We start from the raw sequence: 23,231 nt of genomic DNA on the forward strand, positions 1-23,231 counted from the left end.
AGCACTTCTGGTGTGTTGTCAAGTTGGCTTTCTAAGCGATAGGTGCCCTGCTGCGAATTTTACAAGATTATGCTTCTCTGGACGGTAGGTGGGTAGGGCAGGGGCGGGGTACACCTGCCTTTGGCGTGAGGGCTCCCTCTAAAGGAATAAAACCCGCATATGCTACCTCTCCATGTCCGTGGTGTCCAGAGCCCGGATGCCATCAGCAAGGGGCTTGTCAGGATCAGCAGAGATTTGCTCGTACTGATAAGCCTGCATCTTCTCAAACAGCCGTGTTAGGTTCTCCTTACGAATCCTCAGCTGGGTCCACTAGGACAAGGCAGGGCAGGGGTAAGGGCTGGTATTTAGCTTTGGAGACCCAAGGCCAGGCAGTTCCTTACCCGAGTCCATGGGGGAAGCCTGACAGGCCTGGGGGTTTGGGACATCACCTGGGCCGTGCGGGACAACTTGGGCCCCAGTAGTAGCAATGCCTAGTGCAGCCCTCAGAGCTCTGAGGGACACGGATCCCTACATTACCTTTTCATCCCACTGCCACACCCTCCACAGGTCGTTGATATGCAACTCAGGCTCCACATACTCCTTCCGGTAGAAAGCAATGAAAGGCACCTAGCGGGGCAAAGAGATGGGCAGTCAGCCAGAGAGGAAAGATCTGCAAGGAAGCCCTCTGCTAGAGGGATAAACAGCTCCATGAAATTCAGCACTGGGAACCCTGGCTCACCCAGGGCACATGCTTGTCCTGCCATGGGGGAACATAATGCTGCAGAAAGGATAGGGGTTTCTTTTGATCACTTGAGTCCTCACATTTCTTGGTCAAGGGACCACTGCTGAGGACAGGAGGTGGCGGGGGGTCCCTACCTAACCAACTTTTCCCTCACCCCTAGCTGACGTTCTTACCACTGGACCACTAAAGCCTGAGGTGTTACCTCAAAATGCTGATTTCGCATGAAGCCCAGGGCCTCTTTAATCTTCTGAATTGTGCTGGGCCCTTTTCGACTGAAGCTGCTGGTTGGCTGCCCTCGGTCTAGGTAATCACAGCTTTCCTACAGTTGGAAGAAAAGAGAAAGAGCAACAACACCATTACTTGCTTTGTCTTGCTTTGTCTCACCACATACAAAACTGCTTCTTGTCACAGGATGACCTTCTCAGAGTAAGTCTAGAAAAATCTCCTCATATACCCGTACACACATGCTGTTCTGTGGGAGAGCCACAGATGTTTGGGGCAAGGGAGAAGCAGCTACTCATCCTGATGAGGTGACTTCTGGTTCGTGTCAAAACATAGGCTCTTTTTTAGGGGGGTACCTGCAGAGAAATGGTTGGTGTAGCAAAGGCATTCCTGTAGATCCAGTCCGCCTCTTCTTCCAGTTCATCATCTTCAGCCCCCTTGACAGGGATGGAACGGAGCTGCAGGGGATAACACAGGCGCATGAGACTGATTTTATCTTGTATCTCGTGCAACAAAAACATGCACTTCTGGATAAAAATATGTGCTCCAGAGGCACATGTTTTCAGTACCTGGAAAAGTATTGTCTGGCAAGAAGTAGGCATGTCGTATATTTGCTAAACAGAGAGAGCCATTTCAAGAACCCTAAGACACATCAGAGTCTATGTTGAGCTAGACTTCCTATACCCCTGGTCAGATTGGGGTTCAAAGCCAAGTTCCTATATATCATTTTTGTTTTTTTTGGCTGCGCCACCCTGACTAGGGATTGAACTCGTGCCCCCTGCAGTGGAAGTATGGAGTCTTCGCCATTGGACTGCCAGGAAAGCCCCCCTATAAACTACTGTTAGATTGATCTCTGCTATAACCCTTGTACCAAGGTGACTCGGGCCAGTTGATGACAGTTCAGCAGGACAGAGGCTGCTGCTTCCTTACCTGGAACCTCTCAGGCAAGTCAGTGGCTCGGATTTCATTGTCCTGATCGGTGAGGTGGCTGCTTTCCAGCTCACTGGGCTCATACATCTCGAAGATGCTCCTGCGGCTCACACGTTTCTTGGTGGTCTTCTTGGGGCGCACTCGGATCTCGCCCTCAGCCTCGTCGTCCTCATACTCGTACTCTTCCTCCAGCTCTTCGTCGTACTCATTGTATTTCTCAAATTCGTCGTAGTCAAAGTCCACACCAAAAATCTCCTGGGCTTCCTGCAGAGCCCTGCAGGTGAGAGCGAAAGGCAGTTGGCCCAGGTTCTGGTGAGAGGAGACAGATGCGGCCCCTGCAGAGATCTTTTACCTGCCCCGAGGGAACTAGAAAGGCTGAGGGAAATCTAAACAAAAACAGCATATTCACCACGGAATAAAGGCTTAGCTGGTAGCTATTTCTGGGGAAACTCTCATTTACTGAGATGAAAACCCATCTTTGGCACATGTCCGTGACCAGGATCAAAAAGTAACAGGACAAGTTTAAAAATAAAATTAAAAAAAAAAAAAAAAGTAACAGGACAGATGAGTTCATATCATGTTCAGTGGATCCATCCTTTGCTAAGATGTTAGAGTATTCTCTCAGAGCAAAGAATTTCCTGACAAAATTATACTTAGAAGACTGATACATAAACAAGTGAACGCACAGCTGCAGATGTTAGAGAAAGGCTGGGTCTTTGCTGATGTGTGCCACCCCCTTCACCCCGCCCCGGCACTAGGATGCAGAGAGAGCTTTCAGGGCTTCGAGGTGCAGTCTGACGTCACTGTCTGGCGAAGGTTATCAGAGGCAGGAGGCAAAGTGGCTGAGAGCTGACTGTTCTATCTTTGGCCAAGGCCTCTGCCCTCTTCCTTCCTGCCTGGGTCCACTTAGATGCCCTTATGACCACCTTGCCCCAGACTCCACTCACGCATCAGTGTATCCAGGAAGCTTTTTCCGCCACTTAGGTTTTTTCAGAGGTTGTCCATCATCGTCCACAATAAAGTCGTCAATGTCTAGGTAGGGAAGGGAGGGATTAGTGCCCAAAGGCAGGACTGAATGGCATTAGTTCCTACTATATGAGTGGCCAGTGAAGAGAAGAGAGCCTTTGGAAAGGAACTCCTTTCTGTCAAATGCTGGAGGCCAGTAGCTGAAAAATGATTTCCCGTCCCATTCCTCAGGGCAGGAAATCCCAACCCCCTGCCCCAAACTGGCTTCCCTACCTGATGGTACATACCTGACTCTTCATCATCTTCCTCTTCCTCTTCTGGAGGAGCCATGTGGGCCTCCACGGCCTCCTGCCCTTCTTCCCCTTCCCCATCCTGAAAGATCTCCTCTGCGATAGCTTCTTTTTCATGTTCCTCCTTGCCATATTCCTCCTCCTCGTCGTCCTCATCATCTGAGACTTTTTTGACACGTCGGTATTTTTGCTAGGGGTAGAAAGTCTGCCTGGTCAGGGTCTGAGGGAACTGGCATAACGATGCCTGCCCTCCAATTTCACTTCTATTTTCCCACCACAGTTACAGTGACGAGGGAAATGGGAAAGAATGTCACATCAAGTGATGCCCCAAGGCCCACTCCTGAAACTCTGACAGGCACCCAGAACTGGGCTCCACGGCACCACGATGCTGAGCCACTTTCTCCTTGCTGAAGTTCCCCAGATGGTTCTGGATGTGCCTCCCACCACCTCCCAGAGCCACTGAACTTCCAGGGCTTCTTCCTTCATCCTCAAGGACAGAGACAAAAAAGGCACTTACTCCTCTTTTGACTTTGACACCCAAATTCTCCTCAATGAGATCAAAATCATCATCCTCCAGGCGGTCGTCAAAAGATGCTAGAGAAAACAAAATGTTGCTGGTTGTGACCGGGAGGCCCCTCCTCCACTGGCTTCCACCCCAGCCTCACTTGATCTGGGGAGGGGCTACTCACTGCGTTTTCTCTTCTTGTGGCTAACTTCGTCTTCCGAATCTCCAGAGTCACTACCCTCATCCTCCTCCCCTTCCTCTTCATCGTCATCATCATTGATAAAGCCTTTCAGGTTTCCTTGTTCATCCTGATCATCCAGGTTCTCCTCCTCCTCCTCCTCATCTGGAAAACATGCATGTTTGAGGCAAGCAGTTTGGGAAACAGGCTGGCGCTGGGGCAGGACCACCTGCTTAACTGTTATTTCTTATGTGCTTTGAACCAGATGACCTGGATGCCATGTTAACTCTTCTGCCTCATCCAATCCAAAGACGAAAAACATGACCACTGGCTCAGAGCAGTAGCCTCTGGAAAGGAAACTCTTGTCTACATTCACTATCTGTCTTTCGGCAAGATGAGCTTCCTAATTACTCTGGACGGTCAAAATCTTGACTAGGGGTTTTACAGCCACCAATAACTTTGGTTTCTTCTCAGTTTATAAACTCTGTAGCTATATTCCTTCTTTCATCTGTAAAGCTTTTGATAAAGCTTCCATTTTCCTTACTGTCTCTAAAGTTGTTTTCTACTTTAGAGTAGTTGGTTCTACTCTGCTAATGATCCTAATGGTTGGGTTTCGACAGAAAAATTGGAAACTGGGTGCATAAATACCAACACTGCTAGGTCTCTAAAAGAGAAACATCCCCTGTGTATTTCTTAGTTTACTGGCTGTCCCATCCCACTAATGTAAGCTCCATGACAGCCAGGTCTTTATTTTGTATTCCTAGTTCTAGGCACAGTGCCTGGCATACAGCAGACAGATAATTAGTAAATATTTTCTATGAATGACTGAAAATTACTCAAGCTGGTACCTCTCATGTGTGACAACTTCTGTGCTCAGCCTGAGCCTCTCATCAGCAAGAATCCAACTATCCAAAGCTTAGCAATAGTGGGGAGAAGCTTGAGGCTGGGGCTTCCTCACCGTCATCCTCCTCTTCTACAAATTTCTTGTTGACCCGGGGCACCACCTCGCCTTCATCATTGTACTCTTCCTCAGACTCCTCAGCCTCGCTTTCCACAAAATCAGACATTGTTGCAGCTTCTCACGGCCTGCCTGAAGGAGACTAGGGAAGAAAGGGAGATGGGGATAAAAAATGAGAGAGAGGACTCTTAAACATTTCCACAAACAGCCTTCAGCTATGTGTCACTGCTCTGTCCAATCATTACCATCTGGGAGGAGCGAGTAAGAATAAGATGGCTCCACCTCTTCTATTATCCATTTCTCTCACCACTGCCCCTCTCATGTGTACCTTTAAAAAGCAATTATACTGGACATCTCTGTAAATACCACATGGCTTGTCCAAAGAGGTTTATCTCACTTACCATTTTGGGATAGAAATGGGCAGATGAAGAAAGAAATTAATGCAGGAATAATTACATAGGTAGGGATACAGTAGTAGTGAGATTATATGACTCACTCGTAAGTCTGGCAAACAATAATTAAATTCCAACTTAATGATAGGAACTATGGCTGAGCTACTGGCAGAGTCAAAAAGAAAATCTTTTTCAACAGATTAAACATCATTTCATGAACCTGAGTCCACTTGTGTGAGTACTGGTCGGGAGCATGTGGGTAGAAAAGGGGCCTCTTCAGAAACATTAGGACCACAACTCTGTTGTGAGCATTTACCTCCCCAGCAAAACAAACAAACCAAAAAACACTTTGAAAGAGACTTCCACGGCCTACAAATTAAATGCAACACGGTTAAATACAAACATCGCTGGGCTTAAGAGTAGAAATCAAATCCTGGTCCCATCGTCTACTAGGTCTTAAAGGTAAGCATATTACTGAATGTGCTTGAATATCAATGTCTTCATTTGAAAAAAGGCAACAGCACTACCTACCACGCAGGGTAGTTGCGAATATGACATAATAGGGGAAAGAGTCTAGTTCACTATTTAAAAAAATGTTAATTGGATCCTAGGCCTAAATTTCCAGCATTCTATAATTCAGTACCAACCAATCTCAACTTTCTCTTCTACCTCCCTGATGTTAGATGCATCCAAAAACCTAGAAATGGCAGTGGAGAACCACAGAACCATGACATGGAGTTCCCTGGGCTTTAAAAAGCAGCATACATCACACAAATCAGAGCATCAAAATTCCATTCTGGAATCCTGAAGCTGGCTGCTTTTCCACTCAGCACCACTCCTCATGCTGTCCTGAATTATGGTCCACTGTCTATGTCCATTTTTTCCACTTAGACTACAAGCTTCTGCAAGTCAGAGACAATATCCAATTAAAGGACTAAAAAAAAAAAATCACAAAAACATAAACAGCAATGTAAGAGGCATTACACCGCATTTTTATTCTGTAGCAGATAAGCTGTATCCCACTAGGTGCTCTATACAGAACAGAAACTGCTAAGTATCTGTTAAATAGATTACTAATTCATGTCTTCCCAGTTAAAGATGGCAGTGGGCCTGGAGAGGGAGGACGGTGGCTAATGGCTATCTCAAGTGGTCTAAGCTCTAGAAGGAGCCTTAAGTGCTATGGCTCTAATTCTCCTGAAAATTACCCTTACTGATATCAACTGATACCATAACCAAGTAAAGATGAACTGAACTCAAGAAAACAAAACTGAAGGTACAAGTTGTGGTGGAAAGGGAGAATCAATGAGAAGGGTCTTATGTTCAATTTTAGACTGAAGTTTCAGATGCCATTCTTTTTAAACTGTACTGAATGTCTACCAAGTAGAAACACTCTGCTAGGAGCTGGGAATTTGAAGAGAAATAGGATTCAATGTTCCCAAGAAGTTGACTTCTAGTAGAGAGCCAAAAAGGACCATAAAGGGACTTCCCTGGTGGTCCAGCGGTTAAGAATCTGCCTGCCAATGCAAGGGACACAAGTTCGAGCCCTGGGCAGGGAAGATTCCACATGCTGCGGGGCAACTAGGTCTACATGCTGCAACTACTGAAGCCCCATGTCCTAGACCCCTGCTCTGTAACAGGAGAAGCCACCGCAACGAGAAGCCCACACACCGCAACAGAGAGCGGCCCCCACGCGCGGCGACACAGACCCAGCACAGCCAAAAATAAATAAACAAACGTAGGCCTTCCCTAATCTACTGCACACCTAACAAGTTCCAGACATTTAATAAATAACCTATTAAGGCCAACACTGTCCTGTGGATTATAGCACATTTCTCTGTCCTTTCAACAGAGGAAAAAATATACTCAGAGATGAAGTCACTTGTTCAACGTGATACTACTTTCAACGGTAAGACCTGAGAGTTGAGTTAAGGTCTGTCTGACTCCAAAGAAACAGTTGTTGCTATCACATCAGTAGCTCTCAAAGGTGGTCCAGGGATCACCCTCTCTTTTCTTTCATGTGTAGAGTGAAGTCTTCCAGAGGTTTTACGATATGTAGTATCACAATGCGCTGAATGCAGAAGCAGGTGTGAGAATCCACATCACTGTATTAAAGCAAACATTAAAAAGATTTGCCAATGGGACTTCCCTGGTGGTCCAGTGGTTAAGAATCTGCCTTGCAATGCAGGGGATGCAGGTTCAATTGTGGTCTAGAAACCAAGATCCCACGTGCTGCAGAGCAACTAAGCCCATGTGCCACAACTAACCCGAGGCAGCCAAGATGAATAAATAAAATAAATAAATATTAAAAAAGAAAAACTTGCCAAAATTGCAAAAACAACCCAACAACCACCTCACAAACCCCCAAACAAAAATAATGCTACTCTTCTTAAATTTTATTTTGTTTTGAAGATTATACTTGTTTTCCATAAAATGTTAAAATGCAGAGCAGGCTTATTTTCTGTCTTACTGATAAACAATTTGCCCTTGAACATGGGTTTGAACTGCGTGGGTTCACTTGTATGTGGATTTTTTTCCCCCCAGTAAACACAGTAGTATCTGTATTTTCATTGTACATATCTTAAAATTAAGTGTGGAAGAAAGTTTGTGTTCTGTTAGAGATCACAATACATGGAATCAAAAGAACCCAGGTTTGAGTTTCGATTCCATTCAAAATGTTTCAGCTTCCTGCCCTTGGGTGAGGCATTCATCAATTCCTTTGTTTTTGAGGCAGAGATAGCAGTATGCACATTGTGTGTGTGGGGGGTGTGTGTCAGCAACTCAGGGCCGTGTTGTCCACGGGTCAACTATAATTGACACATAATGCTGTATAAAGTTAGGTGCATAATGTGTTGATTTGATATACCTGTATATTGCAAACAGGCTTATTATTAGGCTAAAATCAATTCACATTTATCTATTAGTTTTAACTTCTAATCTGATAAACACCTATACATATAAATCTCATAAACATCCATAGATGTAACTCACATAAACAAAATGTCTTTGTAATCTTATATTACCTTCAAGAGTATAAAGGGGTCTTGAGATCAAAAAGTATGGGAGCCCCCTATATTAAACCATGTTTAAGTCCCACAGGATGGTGATATTGGAGCCTTGGTTAGATTGATGCCCCCCACCCCCCAAGATCTGTTTCCTTAAGGTCATTATCCTGAGTACAGCCAAAAGTGAGAAGTGAGTATCTAAAACTTCTGCCAATTAAATGTGGTGCTCTAATTTTAATATGGCTCCCCCTCAGCCCTAAGCTGAGTCATTAAAAACAGATTTGGGTACAGCAGCCCCCACACAATGCTTGCTTTAATTAGGCTATCAGACCCACAAATTCAGTCTTCTAAGGCCTCAACATCTTCACACTAGATGCTAGCTCCTCCAGACCAGATGCCCTACAGCCTACTTAGCAGAGAGAAAGTCAGTTTACCTAATGAAAGCAACAGCTTTCTTCTGTTCTGGGGGCAGCTGGTGCTGTGCTGCGCACAGCTTTACTCCCATCCCCTAGGTTAGCAATGAAGTACGTGCTGTGCTATATAGCTGGGGAAGGCCCCCAGTCTAGCTCACTGCCAAGACCTCCAGTTAAAAGAGGCTGTGCCAGAAGCAATCTTGATTTGCTGCAACCTGGGGGAGCAGGATGTGCCGAGGGCGCTGCAGCAGCACTGCAGGCTGAGGCTGGCAAGCAGCAACCACTCCAGGACAAAACCACCGCTCGTTAGTCTATGATTATCATTAATAAATGACATCTGAGAAGACTCTGAGGTTGTTTGGATTTTGTATTTAGTACTCAGGCTCTTGAATTTTTCCCATATTCAGACTCTAAACTTAAATTCGCTCCTGAAACAGATCCAGAAGGGCAGTGGGGTAGTGAAAGGAGATTTCTCTAGGCGGAAGCACAGCTGCAGTAGAAGATGTGGCTCAAAGGGAGATGCTGTCGGTTACCATGACATTCTCTGGAAGAGGAATGGAGCTGGGATCAGATTGCCACAGGGGAGGCCCTCTGCAGTCCCTCCCTTTGAACAAGACGGTGAGGGAGGCAATTAAAAGGAGACCAGATCAAAAAGATGTCTGTTAATTCCCTCCACTGGCAGCTTCAATTAACATTTACAGTTTTGTTTTTTTACGGTACAGCTCTGTGCTGGGACTTGAGTATATAATCATAAGTAAAATATACTTTTGACCCTCGTGTTCACATTCACCTCACAAAAAAACTTGTAAATGAAGTTATGACAAAGCATAATAAATGTTTTACGGCACTTACATACGAGAACTATGAAAGCAATATGAAGACAGAGGTCGTCAGAGAACGCCTCACAAAAGGTGATGCCTGAGTTGAGAGGGAAATGGATGGGAAATAGATGGGGAAAGAGCAGAAACAGTGTCAGACTTTATTTTTCTGGGCTCCAAAATCACTGCAGATGGTGACTGCAGCCATGAAATTAAAAGACGCTTACTCCTTGGAAGGAAAGTTATGACCAACCTAGATAGCATATTCAAAAGCAGAGACATTACTTTGCCAACAAAGGTTCGTCTAGTCAAGGTTATGGTTTTTCCTGTGGTCATGTATGGATGTGAGAGTTGGACTGTGAAGAAGGCTGAGCGCCGAAGAATTGATGCTTTTGAACTGTGGTGTTGGAGAAGACTCTTGGGAGTCCCTTGGACTGCAAGGAGATCCAACCAGTCCATTCTGAAGGAGATCAGCCCTGGGATTTCTTTGGAAGGAATGATGCTAAAGCTGAAACTCCAGTACTTTGGCCACTTCATTTGAAGAGTTGACTCATTGGAAAAGACTCTGATGCTGGGAGGGATTGGGGGCAGGAAGAGAAGGGGACAACAGAGGATGAGATGGCTGGATGGCATCACTGACTCGATGCATGTGAGTCTGAGTGAACTCCGGGAGTTGGTGATGGACAGAGGGGCCTGTGTGCTGCGATTCATGGGGTCGCAAAGAGTCGGACACGTCTGAGCGACTGAACTGAACTGAGTTGAGTTGAGAGGAGGTAAGAAGATAGTCAGAAAAAGGCAGCATGAGCAAAACCTTATGAGCAAAAGGTTTGAAAGGGCCCAGTGGTCTGAAGAATAGCCTCAGAAGTCTGGTGTGGCGTTTAAACTATAAGACACTCTGCATTTGATGAGCAAGAGCCTAGGACTATTCCAATGATGCTCACAAATGACTACCCAATTTGGAATCCAAAAACCTAAGAGCTTAATAGACAAAAGTATTCAGAATCCATTTAAAACAAGTTCTTTTATTAAATTTGGGATTCAGAACTATGTTATGGAAAATCTTAATCACATCATTAGAATTTTACCTATAATCATTTTAACATGCACACCATTATTTACAAGAAATAACCCTCTTAGAATCTTTTCAATGCCACTATTGTTAATAATGGTTAAAACATAATAATTAATTTATTTTTTTCTTTCTGTGTTTCCTTTGGAGATAAGGAAAAAATAAAAGAGGAGCAGAAACAACAATATGTAACCAGATTCAGAATCCCTGCAACAGTTACTGAATCCTGTGCAACATGGAGAGGGTGTTGGGAGCAGATAGTTCCTGTTCTAATACCAAGGGGTAGATCTGCCCTTGCAGTACAAGAGCAGCCACAGTATGTAAATGAATGGGAGCGGCCTAATTTGGCCCATTTATTTTGGAGCCTTAGTTTGGTAACCGCTGATCTACAAGTATGGAAAGTCTTTAAAGAAGGTCTTTAAAGAAATGATGGCAAAGGTACCATGGGAACCTGTAATAGAGGATTCTAACCTGATTTTGAGCAAGTGGCTTGACTTTTTTTTTTTTTTAAAGGAAAATGGAATTAACTAACTAGAAGAGCTGGCTTCTTTGGAGGTGGTTCAAGGAGCGGCACTGTTGGAGAAAAGAGCTCCGGCACAAGGCTCAGAATATGCTGAGGTGGGAACAGTGAGGGCTGGTTTGACTGGAGAGAGTCCATGAGTCAGAGGTGAGGTCACAAGGATCTTCTTAAGGATTTTGGATTCTAACTGAAAGGTGCTGGGACAGTCCTACAGGATTTTAAACCAAGAACTGACTTAGTAGTTTACTTGCTACTTCAGTAAGCACTTATTTAATGAGTGCCTACTACACGCCAGGCACATACAAGGCAAAAAATTGCTGCCCCTAGGATAACTATATTCTAGTCCAGGAGACAGACCACAAACAAAATAAAGCTGGCTATAAATGATAGGAAGGAAATAAACACCCTCCCCTCTGAGAGACTTAGTTTAGACTGAGACATGAAGCACAGGTAGGCTGCGGTATGCAGAGCCAGAAGCGGTTTCTGGCAGAAAAGGTGGGCAAGAACTTGGAACACAGCAGGCCAAATCCCAAGGTCATGTGACCAAAGAATGGTGAAGGCAGAAGAATGTGAGAGGGAGAAGGGACCTGCTCAAGCTGGGCTGTGAAGGCTACAGAGAACCACTGGAAAGGGAAATGACATGATCTGATCTGATCCTGCCATGGACTGGGAGAGGTTCTAGGTGGAAGCAGAGGAAACTGAAGACACTATCGTGAGAGTTGGGCAAAAGATGATGGTGGCTTGGAACAGGGAGGAAACGGAGAAGAGAGATTTGAAATACATTTTGAAGGTAGAAGTGACAAGACTTAATGAAAGACCTAAGTCGTTAGTTAGAAAGAGGTCTGGCTTTGGTACTCTCATCATGTACCACTCAGTAAGGTAGGGAAGAGCAGGTTTGGAATGATGGAAAAAAAAAAACAACTTTCTTTTTCTTATGCCAGGTTTGGGATGTTTAAGAGACTTTTAAATGGAGCTGTTAAACAGGTATCTTGTGTGATTCTTAAACACAGAGGACAGAAGGCAGGGCTAGAGATTAAACTTGGGAGAGGCCTGCTTTCAGATGGTACTTAAAGCCACAGGACTGGATCATCTGAAGGAAGCATGCAGAAAACCCAGCATCAAACTCTGAAGGAAATTCAACTGCAAAATGTGACTACCACTTCCTGGTGTGATTAGTCCCTGAATGAGATTTAAACCTCTTTAAATCATGGTAGCAATACCATGCTAATCTGATCTAGCAGCCACCCAAACCAACTAAATTAGCTTTCAAATGTTTCAGACTTCTACCGGCTGGAGGGCAAGTCATATAAAAGAGCTCTAAATTCACAACTGACGGGGGAACAATCATACTTTTGTCATCAATACACAGAAGACAAAAATCAGCAATTTTCAGATAAACAGTTGAACTTAAAAAGGTCAAACTGAACTTTTTTCCTCCAAAGAAATTAAATTCAAAATCTTTACACTCTTCATGTTCATTAATAGCAGCAGTGTAACTTAATACTCCCTTGCTACTTCTGATATTACAGTGAATTTCTACAGAAGTATTTCTGGATAGATAACAGAAAAATAAGCATCAGTACTTGCAACGAACAAGGGAAATGAACTGCTTCGGCTGGTTCAAGGGAGTCCTTGAAGAGAAAGCAGAAACTGGAAGAAAATAAACTTCTGACTTAATAGTCCAATCTGATGTGTGTGGTAAGCGTTTGATGGATGGATAGATGTGTGTGCCTGTGTGTGTCAAGTTCCTTAGTTGTGTCTAACTCTTTGCGACCTCATGGCCTGTAGCCTGCCAGGCTCTTCTGTCCCTGGGATTTTCGGCAAGAATACTGGAGTGAGTTGCCATTTCCTCCTCCAAGGGGGTCTTCCTGACCCAGGGAACGAACCCGCATCTCCTGTGCCTCCTGCAATGCTGGCGGATCCTTTATCGCTGAGCCACAGGGAATGTAGCCATCTACAAAAAGTTCTAACTATATTATTCAACAACATGAAAAAAGACGGAATTTGGCATCGCCTTCTAGCCCGATGACCGAGTTGCTCAAAGCTCCTGGGTTTCACGTCCCCAGGACAAACAATTCGATCAGCTGATCCTGACTTGGAAGCCCCAGGTCCCTTCCATTCCCAACCCTATCGCGTGGCCCAGTTTTCAGAAGCTGCGAGAGAAGGACGGCATCCCAGGAAGTCTGTTGACACAACAGGCCACCCAACTCATGGGTTCTGGGTGGCACAGGGTTGGGAAGAACCTTGAGACTCTGAGCAACTACCCCGCTTTCCTCTTCGTTCTCCCTTACAGAGTCGGGAAGGCCGGAGGCCCCCCTTCTTCCCGTATACGGCTCCCAAGTGCCTCGTCCCTTACGGGACCAGGCCCTAGGGGCCTGGCTCCCTACCTGACTCATTCGAGGGACACGCTTTCCGGTCCAAACTTTACCTGCCTGAGGCCCGCCGCTTCTCTGGTGCTCTAAGCCCCCACCGAGGAAAATGGAGTCGTGGAACCGAGACTGGGAAAGGATAGTACGGACCCACCGCACGGCCCCTCCGCCGCCACCGCCGCCGCTGCTGCGTCAACGTGCTACGTCACTTCCGGCGCCCTGTCACTGGGAGTGGGCGGGCCAGTTCGTGCTCTCTTTTCCCACCCGGCATTTTTGGGTTCGTCAGAGGAGGGGGTTATCTGGCCGAAGCGGTTCAGGAAAGCAGTTGTTACAGGGCTCCGGGAAACAACTAAGCGGGTCGGAAGCAACCAGGCCTAGCTTGTCCCTTAGGCCGCTCTAGCAAAGAACCATAAAGACCAGGCTAGGGCTTCTTCCTTTTCTCTTCTCTGTGGTTCCGCTTGCAGCTTCCGCTTCCGGGCAGGGGCGGAGTTTCTTCGGAGATTAGGGGCTCCGCGCTACAGCCAGGATGGCTGTGGTGTCGCTGCTGTTGTTCGGGGGCTTGTGGAGTGCTGTGGGATCGTCCAATCTGGCTGTCGTTACGTGCGGTTCTGTGGTGAAGCTGCTCAATACGCGCCACAACGTGCGACTGCACTCACACGACGTGCGCTACGGATCAGGTACGGCCATCGGGGTTCGGGTGGGCTGGGAAGGCCTGGTAGGCTCCGGAGGGGGCGGAGCCTGGAGAAACTCTGAGGGGTGTGGTCTCGGAAGGTGAGAGGAACCCAGGGAGCTTCCTGAGGTCTGGAGGCCGAGTCAGAAAATTCAGTGGTCCTTAGGCGTCTTAATCGTAATCCTAGTTTCTATCTGGTGCGCTTCTTGCCAGGCATGTTACATAATTACTTTTAAAGACTACAACGTTACTACGGGGTATAGACTATTATTATTCTCATTTTACAGATGAGGAAACACTCAAATAAATCGCATGCTCAAGGCGTTGGCAACTAGTGAATGACAGTGACGGGGTTCGATCCAAATCTGTCCAGGTTCAAAACCTGCTTTCAGCTACTGCAGGCTGGCAGTACTCAGGGCAGGAGGGACAGACATATAGAAAAGTACAGTAAGTGCTGTTACATTGCCGAAGTCTTTGAAGACCTCAGTCTTTAAAGACTATAACCCTCTGTTTAGCTCTTTTCCATCTTACACTTGCTCTTCAACTCTTCCTTTGGCCTCTTTTCACTCAAACCTTGCCCTTCTTGTAAAGAAAAACTGAAGGACTCAACTGGAATTGAAGAGGAAACTGTTTAGAGGGCTTTTTAATGTTTGAAATTAAAATGCTTAGCTTGTGGGTTCATCTGTAAGTTAGCAGTTATTTGTGGGTTCAGTCATTCAATGTAGATTTAGTGAGCAACTACTATGTGCCTAAGGTTGTTCTAGGTACAGGAAATACAGTAGTGTGCCAGTTAGCACGTTACAGGAAAACAAAAACAGAAAGGAGAGAAAGAGGTTCAGCTAGTGAGATGTGAGAGGTGTGTGAGATGACTGCTAGATTTCTGTCTTCGATAACTGATGATGCTATTAGCTAAGAGAGGAAAGAGTTCTCTTAGACGGATATAGGTCTAAGATGGGGATGGGTCTGTAGTTCATGATACCCAAAACCTGTCTGACCAGTTAGACTAGAAGAGGAACTGAATTGTCATTGTTGGGATGTCTTAATAATCTTAGTGATTATTAAGTGAATACCTACTATATGTCAGGTTTATTGTATTTTAATTTGATGTGGTTTCCTACTTTGGATCTACTAAATCGAGTCAGAATGTGGGTGGAGAGAGGCCTGCCAGTAGGAATCTATAGGTTTAGAAAGCTCTTCACATGCTCCTGATGGGTAGCCAGATTTGAGAACCAGGTTCAAGTCTGGAGCTCAGAAGAGAGATTTGTGCTGAGCCTGAGGTAGAGAGTTAAGTACAACATCATTGTCTCAGTGGTGACTGAAGATGTGGGAAGAGTAAATAAAATTGCCCAGGATGAACTGTGGTTTGCAATCTGGTGTCAATTTGAAAAGCTCACTGAAGCACATGTAAATGCTTTTGTCCTGATCCCCAACCATTATTTAAGAATGTCTAAGGCCAGGGATGGAACTCTGGGTAATCCCTAAGTTTAAGAATGGGAGAGGAAGTGGAGGGTTGAACAGAAAGTGAAAAAGTAAGAGACAGAAAGTGAGGACTGCGATTTAGTGAAGCTAGCAGTGAGGACCAAGAGAACTGTTACGGCAGTGACCGGAATTCAGGAGGGAGAGTTGGTTTACCCTTTAAAAAAATGTACAGAATCATGGGGTTGAGTAGAAGAAACAAGAGAGAAAGTGGTAGTTTAGTCATAAACATTCATCCAGGTAACTGTGGACTGTGGTACAACACTGTATGTTAAGTGGTAAACGGAAAGTGTCATTGAAAGGTTATTGTCTGACAGGCCTAGGGGACTGAAGGGAAAGCTAGGAGGAACAGGCAATAATGACTGAGGAGAGCGTCTGGGAAATACGTAGTACCTTCATAGAATTGAGTACTGAATGAGGCCTAGGGAAGAGAATGGCTCAGGAGTTTATATGAGTGGGCTATTTGGGAGAGCTTGACAGTAAATAAAGCTTTGTGGGAAGCCAAGTGGTCAAGTGGTTAAGAGTTGTAGAGTCGGCCACCTAGGTTCAAACCCTGCACTGTCTCTTGGGATTGTGTAATCTTGGACATATCATTCATCTTTTTTAACACTCCAGTATAAAATGGGGGCAATGATAGTAAAACGTATCCCAGAGAATAGACGAGTGTATCAGATAAGAATATTCAAGTAAAAGGCTTGAGTTGGTATCTGACACCTAGTAAGTGCTCAAATACAGGTTTGCTAGTTAGCAATTATTACTTGTATAATCCCTCTTTTTTCAAGTCTGTAGGTATATATTTAACCTTTTAGGAGGTAAGATAACCTTTTAACCTGCAAAGTCACACCTTCTGTAATCATGAACCAAATTTAAATGACTCAAGAATACTTTTGTAACATGTTCATACTTTACTTAAAGGAATTGGATAACTGTAATGGCTTGTTGGATTAAAGTTGACAGCAAAAACTGGTCTCATTTTCATTGTGAAATAGGATAAAAAAATTTTGGATTGTAATAAAAATATTGGATTTTTTTTTTGACTGCAGGTAGTAGACTGTAATATATAGTGAACATTGAATAATGTTACAAACAATTAAAAATATGATTAGATAACTGACATATACTGGGGGATATCCAGGCTACTGTATACAGGTTAAACACTGCCTGTGCGTCAAGAAAACCGCATATGTTCGTTTATTTAGTGTCCTTTGATGCAAATTTTTGGACTATTCTGGTACGGTACACTCAAATATAGTTCATCATATAGTAACTAATACTAGGTAAATATGTTGTGTTTCTCATACATGTTTTAATGTTGTAGAAGAAAAAAATATTATGAAACATAGGGTTTCCTTCCCACTCCTCCAAACCTTTTTAATGACACAGGGCACATTATTAGCCATAGGAAAGAGAGGAGTCAGGTTGAGCTCACCCTCTTTTCCTTTTTTTTTTTTCTTTCCTTGTATATAAAAACCCTTTATTGATGAAGGTTAGAGAAGAATCTGTAACTTAATAATTTTTTGAATGTAGTTATTTTTAATTGAAGGGTAATTGCTTTACAGTATTGTGCTGGTTTCTGCCATACATCAACATGAATCAGTAATAAGTATACACATCCCCTCCCTCTTGAACCTTCCTCCTACCACCCACCACATCCCACTCCTTTAGGTTGACACAGAGCCCGTGTTTAAATTCCCCAAGTCACACAGCAAATTCCCACTGGCTATCCATTTTACATATGGTACATTTTCCCATGCTACTCTGTCCGTTCATCCCACCCTCTCCTTCCCTCCCTCCAGCCACGCCCTGCTGCCCGGCTCTGGGCCCATAAGTCCATTGTCTATGTCTGTGTCTCTGTTGCTGCCCTGCAAATAGATTATCAGCACCATCTTTCTGGATTCCATATGTATGCATCAGTACATGATGCTTGTTTTTCTGTTTCTGATTTTACTCTGTATAATAGGTTCTAGGTTCATCTCCTTCATTAGTACTGACTCAAATGTGTTCCTTTTTATGACTGAGTAATATTTCATTGTATGTATGTACCACAGCTTCTTTATCCATTCATCGGTCAGTGAACATCTAGGTTGCTTCCATGTCCTATCTATTGTAAATAGTGCTGCAATGAAAATTGTGGTACATGTGTCCTTTTCAGTTACAGTTTTCTCAGGCTATATGCCCAGTAGTGGGATTGTTGGGTCATGTGATAGTTTTATTCCTAGTTTTTTAAGAAATCACCATACTGTCTTCCATAGTGGCTGTATCAATTTATGTTCCCATCAACAGTGCAAGAGGGTTCCCTTTTCTCTGCATCTTCTCTGGCATATATTGTTTGTAGATTTTTTTGATGATGGCCATTCTGACTGGTCCTTTATAGATATAAATTTTTTTTTGACTACAGGTAGTGGGCAGCAGTCGGTGACAGGTGTAACCTCTGTGGATGACAGCAACAGTTACTGGAGGATACGAGGGAAGACAGCCACAGTGTGTGAGAGGGGAACTCCCATCAGATGCGGTCAGCCTATCCGGCTGACACACGTCAACACTGGCCGAAACCTCCATAGTCACCACTTCACCTCACCTCTTTCTGGAAACCAGGTGAGGTGGCGTTCTATGGGTCACTGCTGCTCAACAGAGCATTTACGCAGTTGAGTTGTTTGATATCTTGGTTCTTAGCCCTTTCTCTTCCAGGTATAAATCTCTTCTGTGCAGACCTGAAGAATTGCCTGTCTTACAAGGAGAAGGAAATTGTTTCTGGTCAAAATAGAGATTACATCTAGATCAAGAGATGAGGCAGAAAGAGAGGCTAGGTATATGTTAGTGTATCATAAGTTATCCTGGTAAATCTGGCAATAAAGAAACCCAATGTTTTCCAAACTTGCAATAAAAAGTATTATTATTTTCTAATGATGCCAACTAACCACATTAGGAGAATGAATTAGGAATTGTGCCCCCCCCCCGCCCTTTTTTTAAAGCCTTGAACTTCTGAGTATGTGGATCCCTTAATGAGTGCTTTCTTCTCACCTCCACTCTGTACATAGTTTTCCCTGTTAACATTTTTAACATTAGTATGGCAAATTTGTTACAGTTAATAAAACAGTGCTGATACATGTTATCAGCTAAAGTCTATAGCTCCTTCTGATTTCCTTAGTTTTTACCTAATGTTCTTTTTCTGTTCCAGGATCCCATCCACATTACATTTAGTTGTCTCCTTAGGCTACTCTTGGCTGTGACAGTTTCTTAGATCCTCCTTGTTTTTGTCGACCTTGACAGTTTTGAGAAGTGCCAATCAGGTATACGATAGGATGCTCCTCTGTTGGAATTTGTCTGATCTTTTTCTTATGATTAGACCAGATTTATAAAGGTTTTGGGGAGGTAGACTACAGAGGTAAAGTACCATTTTCATCTCCTATCTCAAAGGTACATAGTATCTTACGATTGCTGATATTGATGAACTGGCTGAAGTAGCATTTTTCAGGTTTGTCTGGTAAAGTTATTCTTGTCATCTTTTGCCTTTGCATACTGTACTCTTGGGACGAAGAACTCTTGACTCTTATGTCACTGTGCACAGCCCTTACTTGAGTGAGGAGTTAGCTCCTCCTCCTCTAGGGTGGGATAGCTACATAATTTATTTGGAATTCTTCTGCATGGGAGATTTGTTTTTTTCTGTATTTATTCAATCATTTATTTATACCAATATGGACTTCTTGATATGGATTCCTGGATTATTTTTTATATGTACTTTGAATTATTATCCAATACCACTGTCTCTATTATGTTGCTCACATTATTCCAACTTTGGCTGTTGGGAGCTCTTTCAGTTGCCTCCTGTATCCATTTGACATGCTCCCATCATTGTGTTTGTGTGTGGCTGTGTTTTTAGCACTCCCTTACTTTATGGCACTAAATTACTACAGGCTTATCTTGTCTATTTCTTTCCCCAGTCCTAGATTCAGCTATTTCCCTACGGAGTCCTGCTTCCGTTTATTGGAGAAGAGTATTCTTAGAAACCAAGATCTAGACTTTGCATGAACTCACTACTACTGGGGTTTTGTTTCTTTGAGATCCTCTCACCTGCCAGAGCAAAGAAATAACATGCCTGTGTGTGTATATGTACATGTCTATAAGTGATCATACATGTAATTGTCTGTATCTGTAAGTTAAACTTGAGTTCTTACTGATATCTCCAACTCTAATCCATTGCCACATAGATCATTTTAGCTCCTCTCTGCTTATTTGTAAATTCCTACTCTTAACAGTGAGACACCTGGCTCCCAACACTGTCATCCATTTACTTACTTATTCAGTTCCAGTATACAAGTATAGTAGTAGGATTATTAATTACATGTAGTTTCTTTTGCCTTTAGTCTTTATTTCCAATTGAGATTATTAATTACATGTAGTTTCTTTTGCCTTTAGTCTTTATTTCCAATTGACTGAGTTTATCTTCTAAAATTTTATAGCTGTAAGTGTATATTTAAGTTACATGTGTTTGGTAGTGATCATTTTGTAATGTCTAGAAATATTGAGTCAGTATGTTGTGCACCTGGAAGTAACATAGTGTTGTAGGTCAATTATACTTCAATTAAAAAAATTATGTATGTCTGAAATATCAGCAACTTTTAAAATTGTTATAGAAACTCTGAATTTTTGACCTTATGGGGAATGGGATTAGAATACAAGTGGAAGACAGACTTTGCTATACTTTGCTCAATTAATATTTATTATTTAATTCTCACAATTATTTTGTAAGGTGTTATCATCATCACTTTATAGAGGAGGAAATGAAAGCGCAAAGGAGTTACACAGGAAGGGACAAAGCTGACATTCAAGGTTTGCCTGTCTCCAGAGCCCATCCCATTTCTAACCTGTGTTTCTCATCAGGTCACTTAATGTCTAGTTAAGGGAATGAGGTAGGAATATTTAAAGTCAAATAATAAGAAGTAAAGTGTTTTCAGACTATAATAGAAAATATAAGGCAAGTAGAGGATTATTTGCAAAGTAATTTATTTTTAAACAACACTGGAGAGCCTTTTTTTTCACTCTTGGATAGCCTCGTTTTCTTTCCATTGCCTCCCTCCCCTTTTCAAGCCTGTGTGTCAGCTATACTAATATTGCTACCTATCTGTGTCTTCCAGGAAGTGAGTGCTTTTGGTGAGGAAGGTGAAGGCGATTATCTGGATGACTGGACAGTGCTCTGTAATGGGCCCTACTGGGTGAGGGACGGTGAGGTGCGGTTCAAGCATTCTTCCACTGAGGTTCTGCTGTCTGTCACAGGAGAACAATATGGTCGACCCATCAGTGGGCAAAAAGAGGTGCATGGCATGGCCCAGCCAAGCCAGAACAACTACTGGAAAGCCATGGAAGGCATCTTCATGAAGCCCAGTGAGTTGCTGAAGGCAGAAGGCCACCACACAGAGCTCTGAGTCTGGAGGCTGCGAGCCAGCGTCACCACACAGTGTTCCTAGACGTCTGCTGCTCTTTCGCCCTTTGGGTCCCTGCCACGGGTTCCCTGGGCAGTGACCGTGTCCCCACTGAGATGAAGATGCATGACAGGAAACCATGGCTGTGTTTGGAAGCTTCAGCCCTTCACACTTGAGTGGGTGTTTCTCCCAGACTTGGGTCAGCTCTTTCTCAGTACAAGACTTGTTGGTGAAGGAGCAGAAGCTTTTTATTAATAGGACAAAAACTGAAGGAGGCATCCCTCCTAGCTAGGAAATTTTTATTCCTCAGAAATTTGGCATCATGGATTATTAATGTGTGTGTTTTTTCTTCCACTTTCTTTAAAACGATAAAAGAATTTCATTGTTAGTCACTGTGTTGTCATTTATAAGGTGTGCTATTTCATAATCTGATTAATCCTTGAGTCCTAAAAGTCATTGCTAAGTTTTGAGATGATGGGAACCTTTGATGTAGATCCTCGTTTTTTAAAAAACTTTATTTTGTATTGGTGTATAGCCAGTTAACAGTGTTGTGATAGTTTCAGGTGCACAGCGGAGGGACTCAGCCATGCATATACATGTATGGTGTGGACCCTTTTGAGAGCCTTACTTGCATCCTGCTTTTTCTGTCTTTACTTTCTCTTTTCCCTCAGCACCTCATCTTTATTAGATTTTTGACTAACTATTGCTAAAGACCCTTAATAAATAGCCAGAAAGATGTTTTACTTTGGATATGTTACTGCACTTGAGCAAAAGGGGTAGAGGTAGAAAGTGGAATCAACATTTATTTACTGTTTGCTAAATACTAGGCACCATATTATAGATCTCACCTCATTTAATCCTCACAAATACATTACCAGGTAGATAACTACAATTTTACCAATGCAGAACAGAATAGTTGAGTTATTACCTGAATTCTTAAAGCTAGTAAGTAATTTGAATATAGGAATCCAGCTGTGTCTGCCGTATGTTCTTTTTACTGCAGTACAACCGTATTTAGCTCTTGGGAGATAACTATACTTTTTGGACAAATATAAATATCTCTCTTTGAAAAGGGGTTAGAAAGCTTTTGTCCTCTGTTTACCTCACTTCTTTTCTCTGCTGGGTAGATCCAGGAGGTTTGCTTCTCTGTCCTTCAAGGATGTTAGTGATAAACAGAAGTGACTGCCATCTGCTGGAATTTCATGACTTAGCAGGACCTTTTTATTTTTAGAAACCTTGATTTTTTTCCTTACTAGCTTTAGGGAGTTAATGTTGAACATTTGGGGATATCAGGTCTGTGCCAGACGTAGCCCATAATAATAAAAGGATTGATCTCTTACAAGGACTTGTCTCAGTAAGCTGAGGCCAGGAACTACTTGAGGAACTCCATCTCTGCCTTCTCTCCTCTTTCTCCATTTTAGTTGCATTGCTTGCTTGAAATCTCTCCAAAAAGACAATATCAACATTTCATGCTACTGAGATGGTTGGGAGTAGAGTGGTAACAGTCTGGGGAGAAAGGAAGTGATAGGAAACAGTTGAGTAAAGAGTAACTCTTCATAATGTAAGAGTAGGGAGTTGAGGAGAGGGTGATGGCACCCCACTCCAGTAGCAGCAGCAGCAGGGAGTTGTGTTGTAACCACTTCTCCGTGGCTTGGTCAGTGTTTTTACTCAGTTGTTGGGCCCTTCCTGAAAGTCAGGAAAGAAAGATTATACCTTGGGGCTGCAGGTTACAAGGTGGATGGAGGACCTTTAGCACTGGAGATAAGTATGAACTTAGAAAAAAAAAAAAAGTGCCGGAGCCTTGGGGAGATGTGAAATGACCGATAAGAGGACTGACTAGATCTGACTAGATGTGAAAGGAAACCAGTTGGAGGGGTAAAATCAACTCTGGGTAACCTAGGTGAAAGCTGAAATGGTGCTTTATCTGTAGGAGTGAAAAAATTCTCCAAGAGAAAGCCTGGAAGATGTTTAGGAAGTTAGGATGTCAGAACAAAGGGATATGAAGTACTTATTTTGAAATGAGTATGTCAAAGAAGCTAAAGCTAAATTTAAGCTTGTGTTGACATCACTGTACTAGTGTTGGACAGAAACTGTCCAGTGCCTTCATTTTACAGAGAAGGAAACAGGCAAAATAAAGTTGACTCTGAATTATCTATTTCATGTAATTATGCTTGCTCCCCATGTAAATTGTTGCTGAAGTGCAAGAACAATATTCTCTACTTCAGTAATATACCCCTCCTAGCCCAGTGCCTAAATGGTGCTATTCTCAGTAGTAACTGAAAACTGCAGTGAAGAGTCCAGAATGGTGCAAC

General features: G+C 43.3%; 2 protein-coding genes and 1 long non-coding RNA gene across 6 annotated transcripts in view; 2 read left to right on the forward strand and 1 right to left on the reverse strand.

Annotated features, from left to right (window-relative positions):
- SUPT6H (SPT6 homolog, histone chaperone and transcription elongation factor) overlaps positions 1-13,547 on the reverse strand; it is a 31,192-nt gene extending 17,645 nt beyond the window's left edge. Inside the window, exons 1-11 of one of the 3 annotated variants that reach the window (XM_086360043.1) lie at positions 13,504-13,547; positions 4,771-4,912; positions 3,819-3,977; positions 3,647-3,723; positions 3,127-3,319; positions 2,821-2,905; positions 1,874-2,147; positions 1,300-1,401; positions 924-1,040; positions 517-606; positions 167-309 (exon numbers count right to left, since the gene is read on the reverse strand). In XM_086360043.1, the coding sequence (XP_086216169.1) occupies positions 167-309; positions 517-606; positions 924-1,040; positions 1,300-1,401; positions 1,874-2,147; positions 2,821-2,905; positions 3,127-3,319; positions 3,647-3,723; positions 3,819-3,977; positions 4,771-4,879 (1,349 nt within the window). In that variant the 5' untranslated portion in view covers positions 4,880-4,912; positions 13,504-13,547. Of the gene's footprint in view, positions 1-166; positions 310-516; positions 607-923; positions 1,041-1,299; positions 1,402-1,873; positions 2,148-2,820; positions 2,906-3,126; positions 3,320-3,646; positions 3,724-3,818; positions 3,978-4,770; positions 4,913-13,412 lie in introns of all 3 variants that reach the window. The other 2 variants (XM_086360042.1, XM_086360041.1) reach the window with 2 other exon arrangements.
- Positions 13,548-13,849: 302 nt separating this feature from the next.
- On the forward strand, positions 13,850-21,307 carry SDF2 (stromal cell derived factor 2). Of its 2 annotated transcripts, XM_086360102.1 has the most exons (4): positions 13,850-14,030; positions 14,311-14,470; positions 17,898-18,094; positions 20,635-21,307. In XM_086360102.1, exons 2-4 carry the CDS (start codon positions 14,362-14,364, stop codon positions 20,920-20,922), a joined length of 594 nt encoding a protein of 197 aa, XP_086216228.1. In that variant the 5' UTR covers positions 13,850-14,030; positions 14,311-14,361; the 3' UTR covers positions 20,923-21,307. The 2 variants fall into 2 exon arrangements, with proteins under 2 accessions (XP_086216228.1, XP_086216226.1); XM_086360100.1 differs by lacking the exon at positions 14,311-14,470.
- Positions 18,173-20,430, forward strand: LOC147352451 (uncharacterized). The gene is made up of 3 exons (XR_015148176.1): positions 18,173-18,306; positions 18,678-18,789; positions 20,250-20,430. It is a non-coding gene; the product is annotated as an uncharacterized LOC147352451 (long non-coding RNA).
- Positions 21,308-23,231: the final 1,924 nt, after the last annotated feature.

Source organism: Bos grunniens, chromosome 19, assembly GCF_055505025.1.
Source record: "Bos grunniens cultivar Pamir isolate PY7600 chromosome 19, Bosgru_T2T1.0, whole genome shotgun sequence".
NCBI lineage: Eukaryota > Metazoa > Chordata > Mammalia > Artiodactyla > Bovidae > Bos > Bos grunniens.

Excerpts from the sequence above, each read along its gene's own strand:
- SDF2 (XM_086360100.1), top strand. The coding sequence starts at position 13,880 with ATGGCTGTGGTGTCGCTGCTGTTGTTCGGGGGCTTGTGGAGTGCTGTG. Across the intron at positions 14,031-17,897 it reads CGACGTGCGCTACGGATCAG|GTAGTGGGCAGCAGTCGGTG; the intron begins GTACGGCCATCG and ends TTTTGACTACAG. Across the intron at positions 18,095-20,634 it reads CACCTCTTTCTGGAAACCAG|GAAGTGAGTGCTTTTGGTGA; the intron begins GTGAGGTGGCGT and ends TGTGTCTTCCAG.